Source organism: Pantherophis guttatus, chromosome 5 (genome assembly GCF_059756535.1).
Source record: "Pantherophis guttatus breed Tessera chromosome 5, ASM5975653v1, whole genome shotgun sequence".
NCBI lineage: Eukaryota > Metazoa > Chordata > Lepidosauria > Squamata > Colubridae > Pantherophis > Pantherophis guttatus.
Window position 1 is genome coordinate 75,096,474 of NC_142067.1, and position 25,053 is coordinate 75,121,526.

The 25,053-nt window shown below is 46.4% G+C and overlaps 1 protein-coding gene across 5 annotated transcripts in view; it reads left to right on the forward strand.

Annotated features, from left to right (window-relative positions):
• The window catches only part of APOO (apolipoprotein O), an 87,379-nt gene that overhangs the window by 44,865 nt on the left and 17,461 nt on the right, over positions 1–25,053 (forward strand). For 3 of the 5 annotated variants that reach the window (XM_034433182.3, XM_087871345.1, XM_087871346.1), the window contains exons 2-6: positions 9,263–9,373; positions 13,581–13,700; positions 13,927–13,981; positions 21,683–21,778; positions 23,269–23,360. In XM_034433182.3, coding sequence (XP_034289073.1) covers positions 9,263–9,373; positions 13,581–13,700; positions 13,927–13,981; positions 21,683–21,778; positions 23,269–23,360 — 474 coding nt within the window. Of the gene's footprint in view, positions 1–6,162; positions 6,289–9,262; positions 9,374–13,580; positions 13,701–13,926; positions 13,982–21,682; positions 21,779–23,268; positions 23,361–25,053 lie in introns of those variants that run through there. The other 2 variants (XM_060694056.2, XM_060694057.2) reach the window with 2 other exon arrangements.

Sequence of the window (25,053 nt, forward strand, 5' to 3'; positions counted from 1 at the left end):
CGGCATCTCTGCGTGCCTGCAACTTGAGGCGGCTGGTAGGCGAGACACTTCTTCTGCTTACTGACGTCGCCTTTATCTGACTGAAGCCTCACCTGGACGCCGATCGGGCTCCGAGTCTCCTGCCCGGTTCCTCCGACGCATACTCGGCTGTCCCCGGGGAAGCGCTTGGAGCACTCGTGAGTGCTCACGCGTGGAAGATCGCTCCCTCACTAATCCCTCAGCGAGCCGGCGATCGGTTTCAAGCCGCCCCACAGCCAAGAGGCCTCAAGGTTTGAAGGAGCGATTCTGGGCGGCCGTTTGCCTTTTCCCGCGCGGCCGCCATTTTCTATCTGCCGCCATTAACTGTCGCTGTCTCTCAGCCTTCCTTTTCACCCCTGCCTCAGCAACCCTCACGAGTTACAGCTGGCTGGACTTATCCTTAATTTCTCTGGCTCCTCAATATATTTACCTCCGTTTGTTCTATACTTCCACAGAGATCTCTTCGGGACTTTCAAATTTCCGGGACTGTTTCTTGGCGGTGGCCTTCCTGTCCTAGGCACACACACCCCACTCCACCCCCCTTCTTTTTCAAATAAGAAATAAATAAAAAAATAAAAAACAATAAAAAACAATAAAAAATAAAAAACAATTTTAATTTTATAATTGTTGCCAGCGCTATGGCCGACCCAGATTTTTCTTCTGACCCGGATGAGGGTCACTCTCCTTCTAGAAACAAGGACTCTGCCCGCTCCTCGGGGAATAAATCTGGAAAGGCGTCAAAAAAGTCTTCTCACTCTTCTAAGTCTGCCTCCTCTAAAGGCCACAAATCTTCCTCGGCTGAGGATAAGGCCGCTAAGCGTCACCATGATGCCCTTGAGCGTCAATTCGAACAGGCACAGTGCAAGGCACACGGTCCCACGCTGCAAGTCAGTGTACCGGTGGAGGAGCCTGCGTCTTCATCTCACATCAATACCTTGCCTCCACCAGTCGATTCCCAGGTGATGGCGACAGGAGTTGATCCTGCTACCCAGGGGTTCATGTACTGTCAGCAGGCCGATATACCTGCGGTTCCCTCGACTTCAACAACTGTCTTCCAACCTCTTCCTCCTCCTCGTGCACCTGAGGCTACGTTCACACCCACTGTGGCAGGACTACGCCCCCCAGAAGGTTCCCAGCCCCCTTATTATGATATTCAGACATTGATTACGGCTACGTTGTCCAGAATGATGGCAGGCGGTTTCCCTCACAACTTACAACCGCAAACTTCTTATCTCCAAGGGGCTTCTCACCCTTACATGCCTGAACCGCCTAGACCAGCAGTCCATCGCTCCGAGGTTGACCCTGGTGACTATTCCTTACAGGAGTCAGGCCACAGCGATGACTCTCAGTTTGACTGCGATGAGACAGGGGATATGGAACTCTCGGAGGATGAAGAGGAGCTACTGGACAAACCCACTTCTACGGGGCTCTTCCGGCCATCTCTCTTCAAGACTTTGCTTCGCAAGGCCATTGCTACCACGCAATTGGCTTCTGCTAAGACATTACCACAGACTGAGGGGCCCCCTAAACCTCATGAAGCCCTTTTTGCCGTTCCGCAACCCGACCAGGAGTTCATACCCTGTCCGCAACTTTTCTCTGAAACCGTTCAGCGGCCCTGGGCCCAGCCGGGAGCGCTCACGGCACCCAACGGCATTGCCAAAAAACTGTTCTGCTCAGCGCCTAGCTTGCAGGACTTACTTGAACTTCCGTCAGTCGATGCTCCCATTGCAGCTTTGACGTCCTCCACGGTATTATCCAACGACATTGCGGATGGGTTGCGTTCTGAGGACAAAAGAGCCGAACTAGTCTTCCGCAAGGCCCATCAGACTGCGGCTTGGGCCATACACGCCGCCACCTCGGCCTCTTTCTTTAACCGGGCCTCCCTGATCTGGCTCCGCCAGCTTCAGGAGCGTCTCCCGCCTGATGATCGGCGCCTCCACCAGGACGTTAACAAGTTGGTGGTGGCCACAGAATATTCTGCGGATGCGGCCCTTGCAGCGACCAGGTTCGCATCGCGATCTCTGGCATCAGCAGTCACCTCACGCCGACTCCTGTGGCTTCGTCATTGGCGTGCAGACGTTAAATCAAAATGGAAACTGGCCTCTGCTCCGTATAAGGGATCCCGTTTGTTTGGAGAGACACTCGATCCTATCCTCATAGAGGATAAGGACAAAAGGAAAATCATGCCCTCTTCCTATCGCAGAGCGGACCGTCGCTACGTACCATACAACCAACGCCCTTCCTTTCGGGCGGATCCTGGCCCCAGCAGCGCTTCCACCTATCGTCCTTCCTCTTTCTCTTATGACCGTTCGTCCGACAGACAGTCCTTTCAGGACCGCACCAGGCGACAACAGTCTTCGAAACGTCCCTTTCGCGGAGGTACCTCCCGACCCTTCCGGAGAGGGAAATGACTCCGAACCCTATCCTATCGGCGGCCGCCTGAATCATTTTTTCCACCAATGGTCCCAAACAACGACGGACAAATGGGTCTTGCAAACCATTCGTCTGGGACTCACCCTGGAGTTCTCCTCCTGCCCCCCTCATCGCTTCATCCGATGCCCGGTCTCCAGGAACCCCAAAAAGAGACGTCTAATGTCTTCGGAAATTCATCATCTCTTAGACATTCACGCTATAGAGCCCGTTCCCACAGAACATCGTGGGACCGGTTTTTATTCAATATTTTTCCTGGTTCCAAAGAACTCCGGAGGCTGGAGGGGGATCCTGGACTTAAAGGAGTTAAACAAATTGATCGCCTATCACAAATTCAAAATGCAGTCCCTTCATTCGATTTTGGCCGCCATCAGACAAGCCGACGACATGACTTCCATCGATCTCAAGGAGGCCTACCTCCACATCCCGGTCAGGCCTTCCCATCGACGATTCCTCCGTTTCTCTTACGACAACCAGGACTTCCAGTACAGGGCCATGCCGTTCGGTCTCTCGTCTGCTCCCAGGACCTTTACGAAGGTCCTCGCGGTAGTAGCAGCTTCTCTTCGGCTCATCCCCATCAGAGTCCTCTGCTACCTGGACGATATCCTCATCCTGTCCGACTCTCACCAAAGAACTCTCAGAGACCTGGAGGCAGTTCGAGATTCCCTACAACAGCATGGTTTCTCCCTGAACTTGGAGAAAAGTCACCTTCAGCCCACCAGTCATATTCGGCACCTTGGAGCCATCATAGACTCAACCTCCTGTCATGTTTTCCTGGCCCCGGATCGTTGTCTCAGCATTGCCACAGCAATTGCCCAGATTCAGTCTTCCCAGACAGTTTCTATCCTTCAATTGTCACAGCTCCTCGGAAAACTGATTTCATGCATCAGCATTGTGCCGTGGGCTCGCCTACATTCTCGCCCCCTCCAATGGTTCCTCCTGCCTCATCAGAGGTCCCTGGGCAGCAATTCAACTTCGAGGGTCAGGCTTCCTGGTCACATTCTCCGATCCCTCCGTTGGTGGACTTCCCCCGCTATTTCGAAGGGATGCTTCTTTCAAGAGCCACAAAGGATAACTGTGACAACAGATGCGAGCCTACTGGGGTGGGGTGCCCATCTGTCCGCCAAGGTGACCCAGGGTCTTTGGTCAGCTGCGGACCTACAGCACGATATAAATTGGCTGGAGCTGAGGGCCATCCACCTAGCCCTCTGGCACTTCCAACCCGACATTCAGGGTCAACACGTGCTGGTCTTGACCGACAACACCACGGCCAAGGCACATCTGAATCGGGAGGGCGGCACGCATTCCAAACCATTGCTGGAAGAGGCGATCTCCCTTCTTTCCTGGGCGGAGGGGACCATACTCTCCATCTTGGCTCAACACATTTCCGGGATGGACAATACCCGGGCGGACTGGTTAAGCCGCTCTCAAATCGACCATGCAGAGTGGCGCTTGGACCCAACTCTCTTCCGGCTTCTGTCGGCCAGATTCGGCCGCCCTATTCTGGACTTGTTTGCGAGCCCCTGCAACACACAGCTTCCTCGATTTTTCTCCAGATTCCCCAGCCCGGGGTCCGAGGGGACGGACGCCCTGAGATGCCAATGGCCCCACGGCCTGTTGTACGCCTTCCCTCCGATCCCTCTCATACCGAGGGTAGTGCGCAAAATCCTATCGGAGGGCGCGGAGGTTCTCCTGGTCGCTCCGCACTGGCCACGGCAACCATGGTATGCAGATCTGCTGGAACTGTCGATATCCCGCCCATGGAGAATCCCCCAGGACGGGTCTCTCTCAGCCAGGGAGCCATCCTACACCTGGAACCGGAGTGGCTCCAACTGGCCGTCTGGCATTTGAGAGGACCCTCCTGAGGAAAGACAACCTGTCTGGGCGGGTCATTGTCACCATGCAAGCCGCCCGCCGGGCTTCGACTATACGGATTTACGAGGCTACCTGGCAGGCTTTTCGTCGTTGGTGTTGCAAGAACAACGTAGACCCGGCCGATGCCTCCGTGCCCGCTCTACTTGATTTTCTTCAGGACGGATTGGACAGCGGCCTAGCACCAAATACCCTGAGGCGGCAGGTAGCTGCCCTGACCTCGGTTTTGTCCAAGTCAGCAGACCGTCCATTGTCTTTGGATCGGAGAGTCTGCACCTTTCTTAGAGGGGCTACCAACCTACGCCCACCAGTGGTCCACAGATACCCCTCCTGGGATTTAACACTGGTCCTTCAGGTCCTGATGGCTCCCCCCTTTGAGCCCCTGTCTTCTGTGTCTCTTCGCTTCATGACTCTAAAGGTCGCCTTCCTCGTAGCAATCATGTCGGCGAGAAGGGTTTCTGAATTGGCAGTGCTATCCATCCGCTCTGACCTTTGCACCTTTTACGCGGATAGAGTCGTTCTCCGACTGGACCCCGCTTTCGTCCCCACGATTAACTCGCTCTTTCATCGCGCTCAAGAGCTAATCCTGCCGGATTTTTGGCGGCATCCTCACCATCATAGGGAAGCCCAATGGCATACCCTCGACGTATGACGTGCTCTCCGCTACTACATCAAGCGGACTTCCCCGTTCCGGAAATCAGAAGCGCTATTTGTTTCCTTTTTGCCATCCTCGATGGGACACAAGGTCACGTCGTCCACCATTGGGCGATGGCTCAAAGCTTGCATCTCTACGGCATACACCATCCGCAACAAGGTTCCGCCTGGGCGTATCATGCCACATTCAACAAGGAGCGCTTCGACCTCGGCGGCATGGGCTACACAGGCATCCATACTGGACATTTGTCAAGCAGCCGCCTGGACTTTTCTCATGCCCTTTGTACGACATTATAAAGTTGACTCCTTTGCCTCGGCTGAGGCATCCTTCGGACGGCAGGTTTTGCAATCTGTCATCTCTAATCCAGCCAACCGGGAGCATTCAGCCTTCCCTCCCGTTTAATACTTGCTTGGGTACATCCCACGCTCTTGGATTCTTCCAAGCAGCGCGCCAGAGAAGGGATGTTGCTTACCTGAACATCCTTTCTGGGCGCGCTGCTGAAGAATCCAACCCGCCCTGTTCGGCTTCTGCTTCTTGATCCCGGATGGACTTGCCTCTTCGTTAAGACATTCTTCGTGAAAGAAACTGAGCCTCAGCCAGTCCCTAGGGGAGGAGTCAACAGTTAATTTAAAGTGACATACACTCAGTGTTTTCAGGCTACCTGAGGGATATTACCCACGCTCTTGGATTCTTCAGCAGCACGCCCAGAAAGGATGTTCAGGTAAGCAACATCCCATCTACTCCAGTGCCTAGAAACATCACTGCACATTCAACTCATAGTGCTGCCACCACGGCAGCCTAGGCTACTCAGGCTTCCATATTGGAGATCTGCAGGGCTGCAACTTGGGCTTCTCCCACTACCTTTATCAGAAATTACAAGTTGGACGTTTTTGCCTCAGCTGAGGCTTCGTTTGGCAGAAGAGTCCTGCAGCAGATTCTACCAGGAGAACGACACCTGGACCGCTCAGACTCCCGCCCTAGGGATACTTAGCTTGGGTATATCCCATTGCTTGGACTCTCCAAGCAGCGCACAGGAGATTGAACATTGGAGCTTACCTGAATGTTCGATCTATGTGCGCTGCAGGAGAGTCCAACCCCGCCCTACTGTAGCGGTCCAGCATCCAACACTTACTTATAGTGGACATTCTTCTATCATTTTGCTACGTCTTCTACAGACCTCTTCGTCGAAACACTGAAAGCTCATGGGAGAAAGAGGCGTGGCTAGGCAAATTCAACTCAGTCTCTGGCCAGCCAGGCTAAACTTGAACCCATTGCTTGGACTCTCCTGCAGCGCACATAGATCGAACATTCAGGTAAGCTCCAATGTTCATTTTTGACCAGACAGAGAAATGATAGAGACTCAAAAGTTTTGTGTGCTTGCAAAGGGGATGGTTTGAAACAGAGCTATTAGCTCCATTTCAAAGCATCCCCTTTGCAAATAGACAAAGTTTTGTCTCCCACAGTGCGAAAAGTGTTTGGGCAGCTACCACTGGCCCCACCCTTTCTGTCCCACTGTCTGCTTGCCCGCAGCCCAAGATCTCCGCACGCCCTGGCCTCTACCCACCCTGCCAGGAGGGCGAAAATTTCCTGTGAGGTGCTGCGGCCGAGAAGTGTCCCAGCAGCAGCAGGACCAGCAGGCAGGGCAGGTGGGGGCCAGGGCATGCCGAGAGCTTGGCCCATTTCAACCGCGGGCAAGTAGACAGTGAGATGGAGAGGGCTGGGCCAGTGGCATCTGACCCAAGTAGTTCAGGGTCCGACTCATGGGGGGGGGGACACACATTTGACCTGGTGTTTCTCTCAGGGCAGTGGAGATATGATCTGGAATTAAGGGGTTTAGATGCTTCTCCCTTGTCGTGGTCAGATCATTTCCTGCTGAGGTTAGACTTCAGGGTGCTATTCCTCCATCGCAGGGAGGCGGAGCTGATTAAGTGGTTCCGTCCCAGGCGCCTAATGGACCCTGAAGGGTTCCAGAAGGAGCTTGAGGAGATACCTGACTCCCTTGTCCACAGTCCGGCTGAGTCCCTGGTGGCTGCCTGGAATAGGGCGGCATCTGGGGCACTGGACTGGATTGCACCTTTGCGACCTCTCCATGGCGGTGGATCCAGGAAAGTTCCCTGGTTTACCGAGGAGCTCCGGAAGATGAAGCGCCAGAAGAGACATCTAGAGCGACGCTGAAGGACCAGTAACTCCGAATCTGATCGAACACTCTTAAGAGCCTTTATCAGGACTTATTTAGTGGCGATATGGGCAACAAAATGCTCGCATTTTTCCGCACTTATTGCATCCGCTGATTCGTGCCCAGCCACCCTATTTAGGGTGACTCGCTCCCTCCTTAATGTAGGGGGAGTGGAGGAGCCCTTGCAGGGTAGAGCTGAGGAGTTTGTGCAGTTTCTGTTGGATAAAGTCGCTCAGATTCGGATGGACCTGGACTCTGATTGGGCAATTCCGACCAAGATGACAGGTGCAGGTCTTAGTCCCATTGTGTGGGATGAGTTTGAGTCTGTGATTTCTGAGGAAGTGGACAAGGCTGTAGGAGTGATGAGTTCCTCCACTTGGTTGTTGGACCCGTGCCCCTCCTGGCTGGTTTTGGCCAGCAGGAGGTGACACGAGGCTGGCTCCAGGCTTTAGTTAACACGTCCTTGAGGGAAGGGTCCTTCCCGCAACCATTAAAGGAAATGGTTTTAAGGCCCCTCCTCAAGAAGCCTTCCCTGGATCCAGCAGAATTAAAGAACTTTCGTCCAGTCTCCAACCTACCCTTTGTGGGAAAGGTTGTAGAAAAAGTGGTGGCACTTCATCTCCTGCGCTCATTGGAGGAAACAGATCATCTAGACCCTTTTCAGTCTGACTTCAGGCCTGGCTACAGCACGGAAACTGCTTTGGTCACGCTGATGGATGATCTCTGGCGAGCCCAAGATGGGGGTCATTCCTCCATCTTGGTGCTACTTGACCTCTCAGCAGCTTTCGATACCATTGACCATGGTATCCTTCTGGGACAACTAAGGGAGCTGGGAGTGGGAGGCACCGTGTTATGGTGGTTCTCCTCCTATCTCTCTGATTGGTCACAGTCGGTGTTGGTAGGAGGACAGAGGTCGACCCCTAGGCCCCTCGTTTGCGGGGTGCCTCAGGGCTCTGTCCTCTCTCCCCTCCTATTTAACATCTACATGAAGCCGTTGGGGGAGATCATCCGACAACACGGAGTGAAGTATCAGCAATACGTGGATGATACCTAGTTGTATATTTCTACCCCGCGTCAATTCAGTGATGCGGTGGATGTGATGTGCCGGTGCCTGGAGGCTGTGAGGGTGTGGATGGGAGTCAACAGGCTCAGACTTAACCCAGACAAGACCGAGTGGCTGTGGATATTGCCTCCTAAAGACTATGTCGATTGTCCATCCTTGGTTCTGGGGGGCGAGAAATTGTCCCCCTCAGAACGGGCTCGCAATTTGGGTGTCCTAGACTCACAGCTAAGATTAGAGCAACATCTGACAGCTGTGGCTAGGGGAACTTTTACACAGGTTCGCCTGGTGCACCAATTGCGACCCTACTTGGATCGGGAGGCTCTCCTCACAGTCACTCATGCCCTTGTCACCTCACGGTTAGATTATTGCAATGTGCTCTACATGGGGCTACCCTTGAAAAGTATTCGGAGACTACAGTTGGTCCAGAACACAGCCGCGCGAGCTGTCGTGGGTGCACCTAGTTACACCCACATTACACCAATTCTCCGCGAGCTGCACTGGCTCCCTATTGGTCTCCGGTCACAATTCAAGGTGTTGGTTATTACCTTTAAAGCCCTACATGGCTCAGTGCCAGGTTATCTTCGAGACCGCCTTCTGCTGCATAGCTCCCAGCGACCGGTAAGATCCCACAGAGTTGGTCTCTTTCGGGTCCCGTCAGCTAAACAATGCCGGCTGGCAGGCCCGTAGGGGAGGGCCTTCTCTGTGGCTGCCCCAGCTCTCTGGAACCAGTTACCTCTTGAGGTCCGGACCATCCCCACCTTTATTGGCCTTCCGAAAAGCGGTGAAAACAAAACAAGCATCATAGGAACATTACAGTTCCCTTTTTCCTTTCCAAACTTTACTGCCTACTCATGTCCTGATTATGAGGTTACATCAGGATTCATGAAATATATATATAAAGGTTAAATATGGCATTACTCAGGTTATGCTTTTTCAGGAATAATCCATTTTCTCACAATAACTTTGCTTAATTCATGTTTGAATTGCGAATATGTATCTGTTCAAATCCATTGGAACCTATGAAATATCCCCATTTTATTATATTTAGATAAGGCAGTTGATTGCTGCACCTGGTACCTTAAGCTTGCTTGCTGTACATGTATATGCTGATTCTGCTGAGAATAAATCCTCCAAAAAGAACCTATTAAAAGTTGATGAGGTATGAGTCTATCTTTTCTCTGAATGATTTTCTTATTCGTTCATTATCTAATTTCAGTATGTAAAATCATAATTTAGATTTCTTCTTTTCTAATGAAGTTATTCTTTTTTATGAAGGTGTGTTGTAGTGTTGCAATGCTGCCTCATTGTGGTTTATGTAGAAGAATTTCCCATGTGGAGAACCCCCCAATACACACTTATCATGTTTCCTGGAAAATAAGATCCGGTCTTATTTTCTTTTGGACCCCAAAATAAACACACAGGCTTTTTTTCATGGAGGTCTTATTTTTTTGATGTGCAGGAGGCTGCAAGCGCAAAGGCCAACAGGAGTGGCAGCGCAGCTACTGCTGGCCCCCGCTCTCTGCTTGCTTGCAGCTGCAACGGGCCAAACCCTTGGCATGCCTTGGCCTCCACCTGCCCTGTCTGCTGCTGGGGCACTTCTTGGCCGCTAAGTGGCTGCCCATGCTGCTGCTGGCCTCGCGGGGGCTCTTTGTCCTCCTGGTGGGTGGAGGCTGGGGCGTGCCAAGAGCTTGGTCCCGATTGAGGCTCCCTGGGTTGGAGCCACAGCCCAGTGCTTTAGAGGGTCTTGGGGGGGGGGAAGCCCCTTTACACAACACAGCCTTTCTTTCAGGTGGGCAGGAAGCCCCCTGCAATCATGCTGCTGGCTGGTTGAGAATCAGGTGGTCCTAGGAACCACTCCCTGGCTGAACATGGAACTCCGGCTGGAAGGGGTCTCCTTTGGGCTACTGAGCGCCAGTCTGCACACCTACTCGGTGCTGCAGGTACCAGGCTGCAGCCCAGGCTCTGGTGGGTGCTGCAGCTCTCATGCCAGCTGTGTGTGAGGTAGCTCCAGTGGGAGGTAGTGGAGGCTGCTGGGTACCAACCGGGGCTTGGTGGTAGGCTGGGCTGGGCAGGGCAGAAGGTGAGATGGCTGCAGAGCTGCCATAGGCGACCAGGGGCAGCCCCACGCTTGCCTCGCAGAGCCAGCATGAGAGCTGCAGTGGCCACAAGGTACAGGGCCTGAAAAGCACTGGGTTCAGCATAGCTGTAGCCCAGCACCTGCAGCTCCGAGTAGGCGTGCAGGCCGGCACTCAGCAGCCCAATCACTTGACAATGCAGGTCGGCACCTATCGGGCACCCAAACACTTTTTGTCTGCTTCTCCCTCTGGGCGAAAAGTGTACTGCAGTTCAAGCGATCAAATGTCTCTCTGTGTATATGAGAGACAGAGAAAGAGAGAGAAAGAGAAATGGTGGGGGGGAACCAGGTAAGGGGACTGAACCTCCCCTTCCCAGAAGCAATGTGCAGCCTCTCACAGTAACAAGAATTGCAGGCAATTCTCGTTACTGTGAGAGGCTGCATGTTGCAAAGAACGAAGAGAGGCAGTTGGGGGGTGGAGGATGAAGCAAGACAGGGGATGCGGAGCTGCCCCAAGCTCCCTGCACCAGCGCACCCTTCAGCCAGGCCACCCATGCCAAACCCTTACACACACACCCTCCAGGGCAGACATATCCCTTCACTAACCTGCTTTCCAGCTCCATTCTCCGCTGCCACATGCAGGGCAACTAAAGTAGTCTGTGGGACTACAGTAAAAAAAATACGATAGTTCAGGCCTTCCAACTTTGCGAGATCTTTTTTTTTCATGGGAAGTTGGAAGGTCTGAACTACTTTTTTAACTGTAGTCCCACAGACTACTTTTTTTGCCATGCACGCACAAAGGAGAACGGAGCTGGAAAGCAGGTTAGTCAAGTGGCTGTCCTGTGGGGGTGAGGGACCTTTGTTTGTGTGTGTGTGTGTGTGTGTGTGTGTGTGTGAGAGAGAGAGAGAGAGAGAGAGAGAGAGAGAGAGAGAGAGAGAGCACATTGCTGCCAGCTCTGGATAACTCTCCGAGGTTGGATCGGATCGCTCTTTCCTTGGGAGCCCTGCACAGATGCACATCACAGGATTGCAAGGCTGAAGGCTCCGGCTGGAACATTTTGGGGATGTGTGTCTGTGCTGCAATCCCAAGTAAAAAACGATCAGCAGGAAAATGAGGGATGGGGATTTTCCTGCAAACCTTCTTTCTTTGGAATCTGAGCACAGACGCATATCCCAGGATTGCAAGGCTGAAGGCTTTGGATTGAGCATTTTGGGGATGTACAGTTGCAAGAAAAAGTATGTGAACCCCTTGGGATTACGTGGAGTTTTGCATGAATTGGTCATAAAATGTGCTCTGAACTTCATCTAAGTCACAACAATAGAAAAACACAGTCTGCTTAAAATAATACTACACAAACATTAGATGTTGCCATGGTTTAATTGAACATAACATGTAAACATTCACAGTGCAGGTAGGAAAAAGTATGTGAGCCCCTAGCCTAATGACTCCTCCAAGAGCTAATTGGAGCCAGGAGTGAGCCAACCTTGACTCCAATCAGTGTGATGATATTGGATGTGTTGCTGACAGCTGTCCTGCCCTTTAAAAACACACACCTGTTTTGGGTTTACTGGTTTCAAGAAGCACTGTCTGATGTGAACCATGCCTCGCAGAAAAGAGCTCTCAGAAGACCTACGATCAAGAATTGTTGACTTGCATGAAGCTGGAAAGGGTTACAAAAGTATCTCCAAAAGCCTTGATGTTCATGTGTCCATGGTAAGACAGACTGTCTACAAATGGAGAAAGTTTAGCACTGTTGCTACTCTCCCTAGGTGTGGTCGTCCTGTAAAAATGACTGCAAGAGCACAACGCAGAATGCTTCATGAGGTAAAGAAGAATCCTAGAGTGTCAGCTAAAGACCTACAGAAATCTCTGGCACATGCTAACATTTTTGTTAACACATCTACAATAAGGAAAACATTAAACAAGAATGGAGTACATGGGAGGACACCACGGAGGAAGCCATTGCTGTCTAAAAAAAATATTGCAGCACGTTTGACGTTTGCAAAAGAGCATCTGGATGTTCCACAGCACTACTGGCAAAATATACTGTGGACAGATGAAACCAAAATTGAGTTGTTTGGGAAGAACACACAACACTATGTGTGGAGAAAAAAAGGCACAGCACACCAACATCAAAACCTCATCCCCACTGTAAAACATGGCGGAGGGAGCATCATGGTTTGGGGCTGCTTTGCTGCCTCAGGGCCTGGACGGATTGTTGTCATTGATGGGAAAATGAATTCCAGAGTTTATCAAGACATTTTGCAGGCAAACGTACAACCATCTGTCTGCCAACTGAAGCTCCGCAGAGGATAGGTGATGCAACAGGACAATGACCCAAAGCATACAAGTAATTCAACAAAAAAATGGCTTCAACAGCACAGAATATGCCTTCTGGAGTGGCCCAGTCAGAGTCCTGACCTCAACCCGATTGAAATGCTGTGGCATGACCTTAAGAGAGCGATTCACACCAGACATCCCAAGAATATTGCTACACTGAAACAGTTTTGTGAAGAGGGGTGGTCCAAAATTACTCCAGATCGTTGTGCAGGTCTAATCTGCAACTACAGGAAACGTTTGGTTGAGGTTATTGCTGCCAAAGGAGGGTCAACCAGTTATTAAGTCCAAAGGTTCACATACTTTTTCCTCCCTGCACTGTGAATGTTTACATGTTATGTTCCATTAAACCATGGCAACATCTAATGTTTGTGTAGTATTATTTTAAGCAGACTGTGTTTTTCTATTGTTGTGACTTAGATGAAGTTCAGAGGACATTTTATGACCAATTCATGCAAAACTCCACGTAATCCCAAGGGGTTCACATACGTTTTCTGTGCGTCTTGCTCCATTGAGAAGGATGCAGGCAGGGGGCTTGGCAGCTAGGGAAGACGGGGTTCTGGGGTGCAAAGGTGGAAGGAGCAATCTCCCCCCTCCTCTGTCCCGCTGCAGGGCCACCATGAAGCTCATGCAGGGAAGTGCGACCACTGGCAAAGGGGGCCCTGGTAGGCCAGCGGTTGGGGAGGTGCTCCAGAGATCTGGGCCGAGTTGCCCAGACCTCGCTGGCACAGCTGATCCGCGGGCCGCAATTAAGGGGCTGAGCCTCCATGAGGTGACCGGGGAAGAGAAGGTCTGCCTCCTGTGCTGGCCACGCCCACCCCCTTCTCTAGGGCTTATTTTTGGGGTAGGCCTTATGCCCACCCCAAAAAAATCAGGCTACACCTTACTTTTGAGGTAGGTCGTATTTTCATGGAAACATGAACATAAGTAGTAACTATTTACTGCTATTTACAGCTTTCACTCTATACCAGTCCATCACCAAAATCAAAGTATGTGGAAGATCCAGAATCACAACTGGAAGAAACTATTTTTCATCTGCGGCATTCTTTGGCGCCATATGCAGCTTGGGTTCAGGTATAGCATTTAATTTTGTTACCATCCCAAGAACTGAATAATTTGTATAAACATGTAGCTTTTATTGCAGAAATTATTTGAGTAGAATCTGTTTCTCTTGCAATCTAAACTGTAAACACAATAATTTCAGTACTTATATACTTATATACCCATACTTAAATTGCTTTGGAACAAATGCTGCAATATTTTAACATACTAATAGTTGTTTCAACTTTGCCTTCTTTAGGACTGTACTGGGAAAGCTATGCCTAAGGTAGAAAAGGCCTGTGAATATGTTAAAGGTGAGAGCATGTTTCCAGAAATTAAACTATACACATTTTGGAAATATTATAATATACTCTTATGTGCTTGTATTACTGTACATATTTTTAAAGTACAGTAACTTCATTATTCAATCTGCTTACATTCCTGCTGCCTATGATTGTTTTATGAATAAGGTCATATACCACCCTTTTCCTCCTCGATGCTCCGCCACTCCACTATATGGGTTTCCTTCACCGTCATTAGATCGACTGGGTGCCAATCAAATTTTCCTCCACAGCTTTGTCCCGCCTCCTCCAACTGCGCATATCCAGTCTTTTCACTCAGTCGCTGGTGATCAGACTGGAGTGCCTTTTTCTCTATTGTTTTAGCGACTAATTTAGATCTAATTTGAAGAGGGCTACTAATTGGAAGAGTGTTTTTTCGCTGCGCGGACAGGCGTTCCCGGCTGGGGCGCCTACCGCTGCTCTTAATTGCGATCAATTTAAAAGCTTTAGGGAAGTTCGAACTTTTCCCTCAGCTGATTTTCGCCGCGAGTGTGGAGCTGGTTAACCGGCGCGCCGGCAGAACCGCCCTTGCTATTATAGCCCTCAATTTAGCGGCGGTTTTACAGTCCCTGCCTTGCCGGCAAACTTGAATCAGCAGGAGGTTGCTTCCGGAAGAGGCAAATTGTCAAACTAGTGGTTTAAGCCGCCAAAAGACGAGCGGTTTATTGACAGTATTCCGGAAGGATCAAACGGCACTAATTGGAGGCGGTTTTTCATAGCACCACCATTTTTAACCGCCGTTACTGCGCCCAACTGTCATCTTGTCAGAGCGGTTAGAGGGCTATCTGCCTAACCGAGCCTGGTAGAAGCAGTGTGAGGACTGTGCCAACGTTTGGTCTGGGTCCTAACTCCTGACTGTTTTGAGTATCATCAACAACTGGCTTATTACAGGAAAGTATATATTTTTTAAATTGTTTATTCCAATTTGGGGGCGTTGGGAGACTGATTATGGCAGAGGAGGCAATTTCTTCCGAGTTGGATCAGACCCCATCTCCTCTTAGAGCTCCTTCCCCCAAGCCACTGAGACAAAAAAAGGTTAAAACCAAAGCTTCAGGGCATGCTCACCATCATGAATCCTTTCAATCTGATGGGACTTTGAGAATGACTAGACAAGACCAGCGCAGACATAATGCTTTGGAAAGACAATTCGATAAGGCCAAGCGCTCGGCGCAGGCAACTATTCAAAGTGGGGAAAATGACATAATTATACTTCATCCCCAGTTAGACCAGGTTCAACAGAGCATGGCTCAGGATTCGGTCTCTAACCTAAAAAATCTTTCAGACCCAGATGCGACTGTTCAGAATATGGTCCAGAATCCAGAAGGATTTATATTACAAGAGGCGGTTCCACCAGGGCCCTTCCTTAAAAATTTGACCCGGTCAGTCCCAGAGGCCACTTTCACGCCAACAGCGGCCGGACTTAGACTTGGGGAGGATACCTTGGCTGACCAGGCCATAGATGTCCAGGCCTTTTTGGCCCAAACTTTTACCCAAATTTTCCAGGCAGGCTTACAACACTCAGGTTTACCTGTAGTGCCTAAGGACCCGGTGGCTGTCCACACTGGCCATTATCACGCACCTAGAGCTGAGTATTCACATTCTGTGTAAGGTGGTAGAACAGCAGATCTGTTAGAACCAGAGGATAATCTGGAGGATTTTGAACTATCTGATGATGACGGGGACGTGGCTGACAAGCCGGCATTCCAAGGTCTATTTAAACCCGCTCTATTTAAGTCACTCCTTCGCAAAGCGAAGGTAGCTACAAATATGGATATTGATACTAACCAATAATACTAACCAATCCTTCCAATAATCTGGTTGATTCGATGAATAATCTTTTCCCAGTACCTACTTCTGATTGTGATTTTATTCCATATCCTGATCTATTTGCCCAAGTTGTCCAGAAACCTTGGGAATGACCTGGTTCAATTTCAGCTCCCAATAACTTTGAAAAAAGCTTTATTGTGCATCTCCGAAATTAGATACGCTTTTACAGTACCATCAGTAGATGAGCCAGTAGCCAGTCTTTCTTCGTCATCTGTGTTAGTTGGAGATGCGGGAGATGGTTTGAAACAGGAAGATAGAAGAGCGGAGCTAACTTTCAAAAAAACCCATCAAGCAGCAGCCTGGGCTATCAGGGCAGCTACATCCGCTTCTTTTTTCAATAGAGCTTCACTAGTATGGCTCAGACAACTGAAGGACAGAGTTCCGCCTCAAGATAATCGTCTCCAACATGATATGGCCAAATTGATCGCGGCAGCGGAATATGCCGCAGATGCTTCTTTAGACGCTGCAAAATTTGCTTCTAGAGCTCTTGCGTCTACTGTTACTTCTAGACGTCTCTTATGGTTACGCCAATGGCGCGCAGATATGAAATCAAAATGGCGCTTGACATCAGCACCATATCAAGGTCATTCGTTGTTTGGAAAATCTTTGGATGCCATTCTAGTGGAAGGACGGGATAAAAAGAAAGTATTACCTTTATCTTACAGACGCCCTGATCGTCGGTTTTCTCCGTTTCCCCGTCAGCCATTTCGTCCTGAGCAGGGATTCGGAGGGTCCTATTTTTCACGTCCATCTTCCCAACAATACAACAGCTCCACAGACAGATCTTCCTTTCGGGATAGGGGAAGACGCCAGGCCGGGTTCAAACGTCCATTTAGAGGAACGAGTTATCGTTCCTTCCGTCGCGGAAAATGACTCCTTGATGAATCTTCCCATTGGCGGCAAAATCCAATTGTTCTATCACCAATGGGAAATGTCAACAACGGACAATTGGATAATACAAACTGTAACGGACGGACTTCAGCTGGAGTTCATTTCATCTCCCCCTTCCTGTTATATTCAATGTCCCTTACCATCGATTCAGTCCAAACAACATCTCATGGAACTGGAGATACAGCATTTACTGGAAATAGAAGCCATCGAAAAGGTTCCTCAACTTCAGGAGACAAAGGGCTTTTATTCGATCTTATTTCTTGTGCCCAAAAGCTCGGGTGGATGGTGGGGTATTCTAAATCTGAAACATTTGAAGCTCCACGTGAGGTACCGCCGCTTCAAAATGCATTCCTTGAGGACATTACTCGGATGTGTTCGATCAAACGATCTCATGCAATCCATTGATCTGAAGGAGGCATACCTTCATGTTCCCATCCACCCTGCGCACCGCAAATTTCTCAGATTTGCTTACGGAACCCAACATTTTCAATACCAGGCTATGCCCTTTGGGCTATCATCAGCCCCTCGGATGTTCACGAAACTGATGGCAGCAGTGGCGGCCACTCTCAGAGAGCAGTCGGTAAGATTGTATGCTATTTGGACGACATACTGATACTGTCATCGACAGTACAAAAGGCTCAATTGGACAGAGAAAGGGTGATCAAATCGCTACAAGAACATGGTCTCACGATAAATTGGGACAAGAGTCATTTAGTACCCACAACAAGGATATTGCACTTGGGAGCAATTATAGACTCAAAACAAGGTCTGGTGTATCTTTCGAACGACAGACAAAACAGCATAAGGAACTTGATTTCACAGGTACTATCTCACAGAACAGTTTCCCTGTTAGTGCTGTCCCAACTTTTGGGAAAACTGATCTCGTCTACCAACATTGTACCATGGGCCAGACGCCATTCTTGTCAGCTGCAATGGCTTCTATTGCCATTTCAGAAACAAGGAGTAGCCAACTCCTTAACAAAGATCAAGGTTCCCCCATCTGTGAGACTTTTGCTGAAATGGTGGTTATCCCCAGCCTTATACAAGGGGACTCTGTTTCTAGAACCAGCCAGAGTCATTCTGACAACAGATGCAAGTCTGCTAGGATGGGGGGCTCATCTGGACTCTCAATTAGCTCAAGGGACTTGGTCGTTGACCGAGAAACAACAGAGCATAAACTGGTTAGAACTGAGGGCGGTCAGACTAGCACTTCGACACTTCCACAGGAAGGTAGCGCAGAAACATGTTTTAATCCTCACGGACAACATGGCCACGAAGGCCCACCTAAACAGGCAGGGAGGAACAAGGTCCAAGTCTCTCATGATCGAGACAGAGAGATTGATGGCATGGGCAGAAAGGAACGTACTATCGATAAGAGCAGAACACATTTCAGGTTCACTAAATCAACAAGCAGATTGGCTGAGCAGAGGAATAATAGATCAGGCAGAATGGAGGTTGCATCCACGACTTTTCAATCTGATTGTGACCAAGTATGGAACCCCGATAGTGGACTTGTTTGCAACAGAGAAGAACAAACAACTCCCAAGGTTCTTCTCAAGATTCCCGTCTCCGGGTGCAGAAGATCAAGATGCGCTGAGGGCCCCTTGGCTGAAGGGACTTCTTTACGCATTTCCACCTATTCCTATCATTCCACATGTAATCAGAAAAATGATGGGCGAAAAGGCGGACCTCATTTTGATAGCTCCGTACTGGCCACGTCGGGAGTGGTTTGCAGACCTCAAGGATCGATCGATAGACAAACCATGGAAGTTGCCACTGGACAGTACTTCTCTAAGTCAAGGAGCAGTCTTTCATCCAAACCCGGAATGGCTGCAATTGACCTTCTGGCGCTTGAACGGATTCGTCTCATGAAGGACCATTTACCGAATGATGTTATTGCCACTATTCAAGCAGCCAGACGGCCAGCCACAATTCGTATTTACAACGCGACTTGGAGAAAGTTTGCTCTTTGGTGTTTAGAACACCATACAGATCCCACATCTGCGTCCATTCAAGACATTCTTAGATTCCTTCAGTTAGGTTTAGATAAAAGTCTGGCTCCAGCAACTCTGACACGCCAGGTGGCAGCGTTAGCCACAGTGCTATCTACGGATAAGAGTCACCCTCTAACGCATGATGAAAGAATCAAATCATTCTTGCATGGTGCAGTAAATTTAAGACCACCTGTGGTACATAGATTTCCGAATTGGGATCTTAACTTGGTTTTACAGTCTTTAACATCTGCACCTTACGAGCCCATCAAGGAATCCTCTGTACATCATCTGACAGTCAAATTAGCGTTTTTGTTGGCTATAACATCAGCTAGGAGAGTGTCGGAATTGGCAGCATTGTCAATTCGAAAGGATTTGTGCGTGTTCTTCCCGGATAGAGTTGTCATGAAACTGGATCCGACGTTCATTCCTAAAATCAATTCAATTTTTCATCGTGCTCAGGAGATTATATTACCAAACTTCTGTCCAGATCCGAAACATCCGATGGAGAAGAGGTGGCACACGTTAGATGTACGTCGAGCACTGAAATATTACTTATCTAGGACAGCTGAATTCAGAAAGTCAGAAGCCTTATTGGTCTCATTTCTGCCATCAACTATGGGTCAGAAAGTTTCATCAGCAACGATTGGCAGATGGATTAAGTTATGCATTTCTGCTGCATATAAATTGAAAGGTTCTCAAGTCCCTGGGGGTATAGTTCCACATTCTACGAGAAGTGCGGCTACTTCGGTAGCTTGGGCCGCTCAAGCATCTATAGACGAAATTTGTAGAGCGGCCACTTGGTCATCTATATCCTCTTTTATAAGACACTACCGATTAGACACATTTGCATCCGCAGATGCGGCTTTTGGCAGGAGGGTTTTACAAGCAATAATTCCCAGCCGTGGCCAGGGGATGGGTGCAGTTCCCTCCCAAATGACTTAGGCTTGGGTAAGTCCCATATAGTGGAGTGGCGGAGCATCAAGGAGAAAAAGGGGACGTTGTCTTACCTGAACGTCCATTTTGTCCTCGATGTTCCGCCACTCCGACCCGCCCAGTATTTGTCCATCACCTGGTCCGGCTGGGGTTTTCTTTATTTTTCCTCTACAGTGGAAGTACCATGATGACTGTGTAGGAAGGTTACATTGAGGTCGATGCTTCAGGTCCTGCAGTTCCTAGGGTTACAGTCTGGTGATAGTTCTGGAGGGACTTCGTGAAAAGACTGGACATGCGCAGTTGGAGGAGGCGGGACAAAGCTGTGGAGGAAAATTTGATTGGCACCTAGTCGATCTAATGACGGTGAAGGAAACCCATATAGTGGAGTGGAGGAGCATCGAGGACAAAATGGACATTCAGGTAAGACAACGTCCCCTTCTGATAAGAGTAGGATACTTAAAAAGATTATTTGGAAGATATTTTATATAATTAGACTTCAGATATCTAAATTCAGTTTAGATGTAGGCATTTATAGTGAAAGTAAGTAATGTTTGTATAGTTGAAAATACCATTTGGGATCCAGAGTACAAACCCTGTGTTCTGTGTAGAAATCCAAACTGAAGCATCTTTAATAAATGCTATTTAATGTCTACTTGAACAGTTCCAGAACCCAATACCTCTCTTTCTCTCTCTCCTCTTTTAACATTCCCCTGGCATATATTTTCCTGTTGCCTAATTATAACAGTCCTTAACATTCTTTCAGATAATTTCATTAAGTTACTTCTTGAGCAAAAAATTTGTTTAGGCTGCTTTAATAACATGAGAGTTGGAGGTGAGCAATAAGGAACAATTCTTACGAATTTCATGATATAGGTAGTCCTTGCTGAACATCCGTTTCTTCAGTTACAATTTGCCACTGTTTTAACAGAGAAGTTAGTAATCTACAGGCTCTATCATACATTTCAGCAAGTACGGATAATCCTTGCTTACCAATTATTTATTCAGCAACCATTCAAAGTTATGATAGGACTGAAAAAATAACTTTATAACCAATTTAAGACAATTTATGACTTTTACAGTGTCCCTCAATCAATGATCGCCATTACAGGCAATATGCATTGTCCTATGCCTGATCTGTGTTGTTTTCTCCTTCAAAGTGGGGAGATTGAAGAGGAAGGAATTACAAGAGAATAAGCTATTTATTCTTCCACATATCAAAAGCAATAAATTACATTGTGGGCACACTATGCAAATACCTTACTCTCTATAAATCCTTTCCTCTTCAAACTCACCACTCTGAGAGGGTGCAGTAAAAAAAAGCACACAATTTCTTTAAACAATGTCCTATTCCTTAACCTTCTTCCTTTCACAGAACACACATTGAAGAGGAAGGGATTTCAAGAAAGTAATGTATAATATATTGTATTTACTTGTATGATAAAGTGTGTCAATCTAATAAAAAGTCTAAAACTTGATCAAAATTTTAAATGTCTTAATCTGAATGCAAAAAAATTAAATTACATTTAATTTTTTTAAAATTTCCAGTCTAAACTTCAGGAAATTCCAAGAGAACAAACAGCTTTTTAAATAACAAACAAAAAAAACACACACCATACAGTTACATTTCAAATGTAATGCTGACCTGGGAAATGGATCTTGATATGCTAATTACCAATGAACAGTGACAACAGTAAAGAACGGGAAACAAAAGAACCAATTGTTAATATTTGACTATGGCAGGTGTACCTGATTCAAATTGTAATTAAACATAAAAGTTGATTGATACTTCTTAGTCAGTCATTGTTTCTTAGTCTAATCTACCAACAAGATTGTCACAAGGACACCGCACAAATATCTTCCTAATTATATACCTTTATTATATTAGATATTAATATATCAAATGTATTTCTAATTTCGTAACTAGCTATTGATAATGGAAACATAAAAATAATAATTTAAAGTCTGGAATAATATTTAAATGCTCTAGTAAATGGGTATAAATAGGTAATGTAATGCTGTTTTTTTTAAGAGAGTTATGAAATCATCAAAGCTCCACCTCCAGGATTTTATCCAAGGCTTGGTGTTATAGGTTTCGCTGGTATTGTTGGATTGTTCTTGGCAAGAGGTATGTTTGTTTTCAATGTTTGTTCAAATGTTGGTGTCCATTTTCTCTTTCAGCAAAGCAGAACTTAAAGTGCAATATACAATTAATTGATACTGTGATGCTCAACCAGAGTGTTACCATCATTAAATTACAAATAAAAATTTCAATACATCAGCATTAGAATTTATTTGGAATAAGCTCAACATGTTTCAGACAAGAGGACCATGTATAATAAAAATGTAAAAATACCTATTACAAACCAACAATTGTACCAACTAATTTAAAAGTAAATTCCATTAAGGAACATGATGATTATGCATTTAATGAGTCATTTTTATACAGTGAGAATGTACATATTCTTGTACAGAATAACATTACATAAATCATGATCCTCTTTTAAAGCCATCAATTACTATGTATATAATAGAGATACATCACAAGTAAGCATTGTTTTCATATTGTTGCTGAATTCATATGTTAAAGATCATGGCTTAGCTATAAGGTACATGTTGTATATGGTATAAATTCTCAGTCTCTAGTAGATGAAGTAGAGGTAGAAAAGAATCCTGACTAAACCTTGTCTCTGCTATTAATCAGAGATCCTTCTGGGCTAGATTGATAAATGAATAATCTGACACAGTATAAACACTGGTTATTCATAAACAGCATTTAATTACCAGAGCAAGTCTTTTATCACTTGTTGAATCTATCTATGTGGCTAGACAATATGTACTTTTCAAGATGTTTTAGAATTTGGAGACCGAATTATAAATTAAGAATATGTGGGTAGGATCTTTCAATGACCAAAGCCAGGCTTGCATCATCTTGCTACAGTGTTTAGTATTCCTTTGCTCTTCACTATCCTGTTTTCCTATATCTTTATATCTAATTGCCATCATTTAACATACTTTCCCCAATCTACTTATTGCCAAAGTAATTCATCTGGCTGAGAATCTGCCCCTTTGGGGACACGGTGATGCAGTGGCTTAATGACGCTGGAACTGCTGGCCAGAAATGGTCTACACTGGCGGTTCGAGCCCAGTTCTGTGAGACAGAGTGTGCTCCCGTCACTTCCTCCCCAGGTCCTACCCATTTGAAAGCATGCAATATTGCAAGTAGATAAATGGATACCACTTTGATAGGAAAAACCTAACTACATTTGTGTGTGCGGTGAGGGGAAGCCGGCTCTGGACCTAGCCGGATGCGAGACAGCGTAACACGAGGCAAGGTGAGATGAGACAAACAGAGGAGCTTGGAAGAGTCAGCAACCTAGAAACCACTAGTCAACTAGTATAAACTAATTTGTCCCCTGTGGTGCACCAAGGATAGGCAACAAGCATTAAATAGAATGAACCATCAATTAAGGCTATCGGGATTGCATTGTGTGTAGCATTTGTAAATTTCCCTGACATTGTATGCCGTACTATAAATAAGTAAGTAAGTAAGCCCTTTTAATTTCATCTTTCATCAGTATATCATACATTAGAAGTAACATTTCTTCTATGGAATAGGTTCTAAAATTAAAAGATTGGTGTATCCAATAAGCTTCATGGGGATTGGTATTGCTGTCTACTATCCACAGCAAACAGTTGCTGTTGCCAAGGTAATTATTGAAGATAATCCTTTTTTTGTACCCTTATATTTCTTGAAATCTTGTAATTTTACTTAAATAATATAATTAGTCCAAAGTGTTGGGTAAATATAGTGTAAATATAGACATGAGTGAATATGTCTGGGTGCACACATATACAAACATAGTTGAGTCTACTTAGTTTCAGTCCATCATTATTCATTATTTATCCCAGTATATCAGTTAAGGAGATTTTAGGAATTTGCAAGTCTAATTCTATTTCCTTAATGAATAATCCAGGAGACCAAATGTTCTCATTAGCACATACTTAATATCACTATTTTTTTCTGCAGAGCCTCTTATGAAAAAACTTTGTGGGTTTCTGTAGTTTCTTTTCTCGTCAGTTATGTTTTCCTTTTCTGTTGAAGACAGGTTTTTTTTACATAATTGAATAATTTGTTTCTTTATTTTATAAATGCTAAAATTAAGTCTGCACAAATAGCTTGATAGTGTTGCTCATGAAACAATACAAATATTGAAATATCAAGTTGCAGCAGCTTTGTGTATTAATTTTATGGGGTGCCTATAAAGTGTGTCTACTTAAATCAGTTGCATCTTAAAAAGTATATTAGCACTGTATAGCCATCCTTTCTTGAATATAATTTGAGATCGTACAATATTTTCCAACACTAAATATTGAACCATAGAACAAAGCTCTATAGATTGTCAGCTGTCCAGCTAGCGAATCCAAAAAAAGAACTCCTGGGACATTGTTATTCCCAAAAAGTAAAACTTTATTGAATACAATACATTGGCACAGAAGAAACAAAACCATCTCTGAGTTTCCCACGTGAAAGCCCACAGAGTTTAATTTGCTTTTCCCCTTTGGCCACCCCCCTCAGTTCATTGTGTTATCCAATTAAATCAACTCCTTTTGCTATGAGAACGGCTTGCATCATTCAAACACCTGCGCAGCATGATTTTGGGATTGGCAAAAGGGTCTCACAATCTGCAGGCAGAGTTTTGGCATTCCATTCCCACCCCAGACATTCCAACCATCCCCCTCCTGATTGTAGTCAAGCTGAGAGCAAAGAAGTAACCAGATAAAGAGTGAATCACTCTTGACATCTATTATATGAGTCCTGAAAATATAATATTCTTTTAAATGTGAAATGATTGTAGCTCAAATTGTTTAAAGGGTGAAAGTTTTTGGTTCTGTTAATGATTACACAGAACTTATGTATACCTGCTTTTGCAGCTGAAATTCAGAATTTCAGTTTTTAAACTAAATGTTCTCAGAGAAAACAAATATTTTCATTTGTTTCTGTCAAGTCTCACACTTCTCTAAATCATAGTTTTAGCTACATCTGTTCACATGTTGTAACTCTGTAATTTGTTTTCTACTGAATCATAGCATGGAAATTTAAGGGTGTTTACACAAGGAAAAAGAATTGTCCTCTCCTCTATACAGATTTGAGGCCCCTCAAAACCTTTCTGGAAATACTGCTTGTCAATATGGGATTAAGTGCAAGATGTTGCTATGTAAAATAGGCACAGGAATTTCTCTTTGTTTCTATAAGCAATAATGTAAACCAAGATTTCTGCTTACAGTTTATTTCAAATTTGATAAGAAAATCAGATCCTTTTTTTGTTTTGTGCTACCTTTTCCAAATAAACCTCAACTATATACTTTATTTATATTATAACAGAGTCATACTGAGCAATA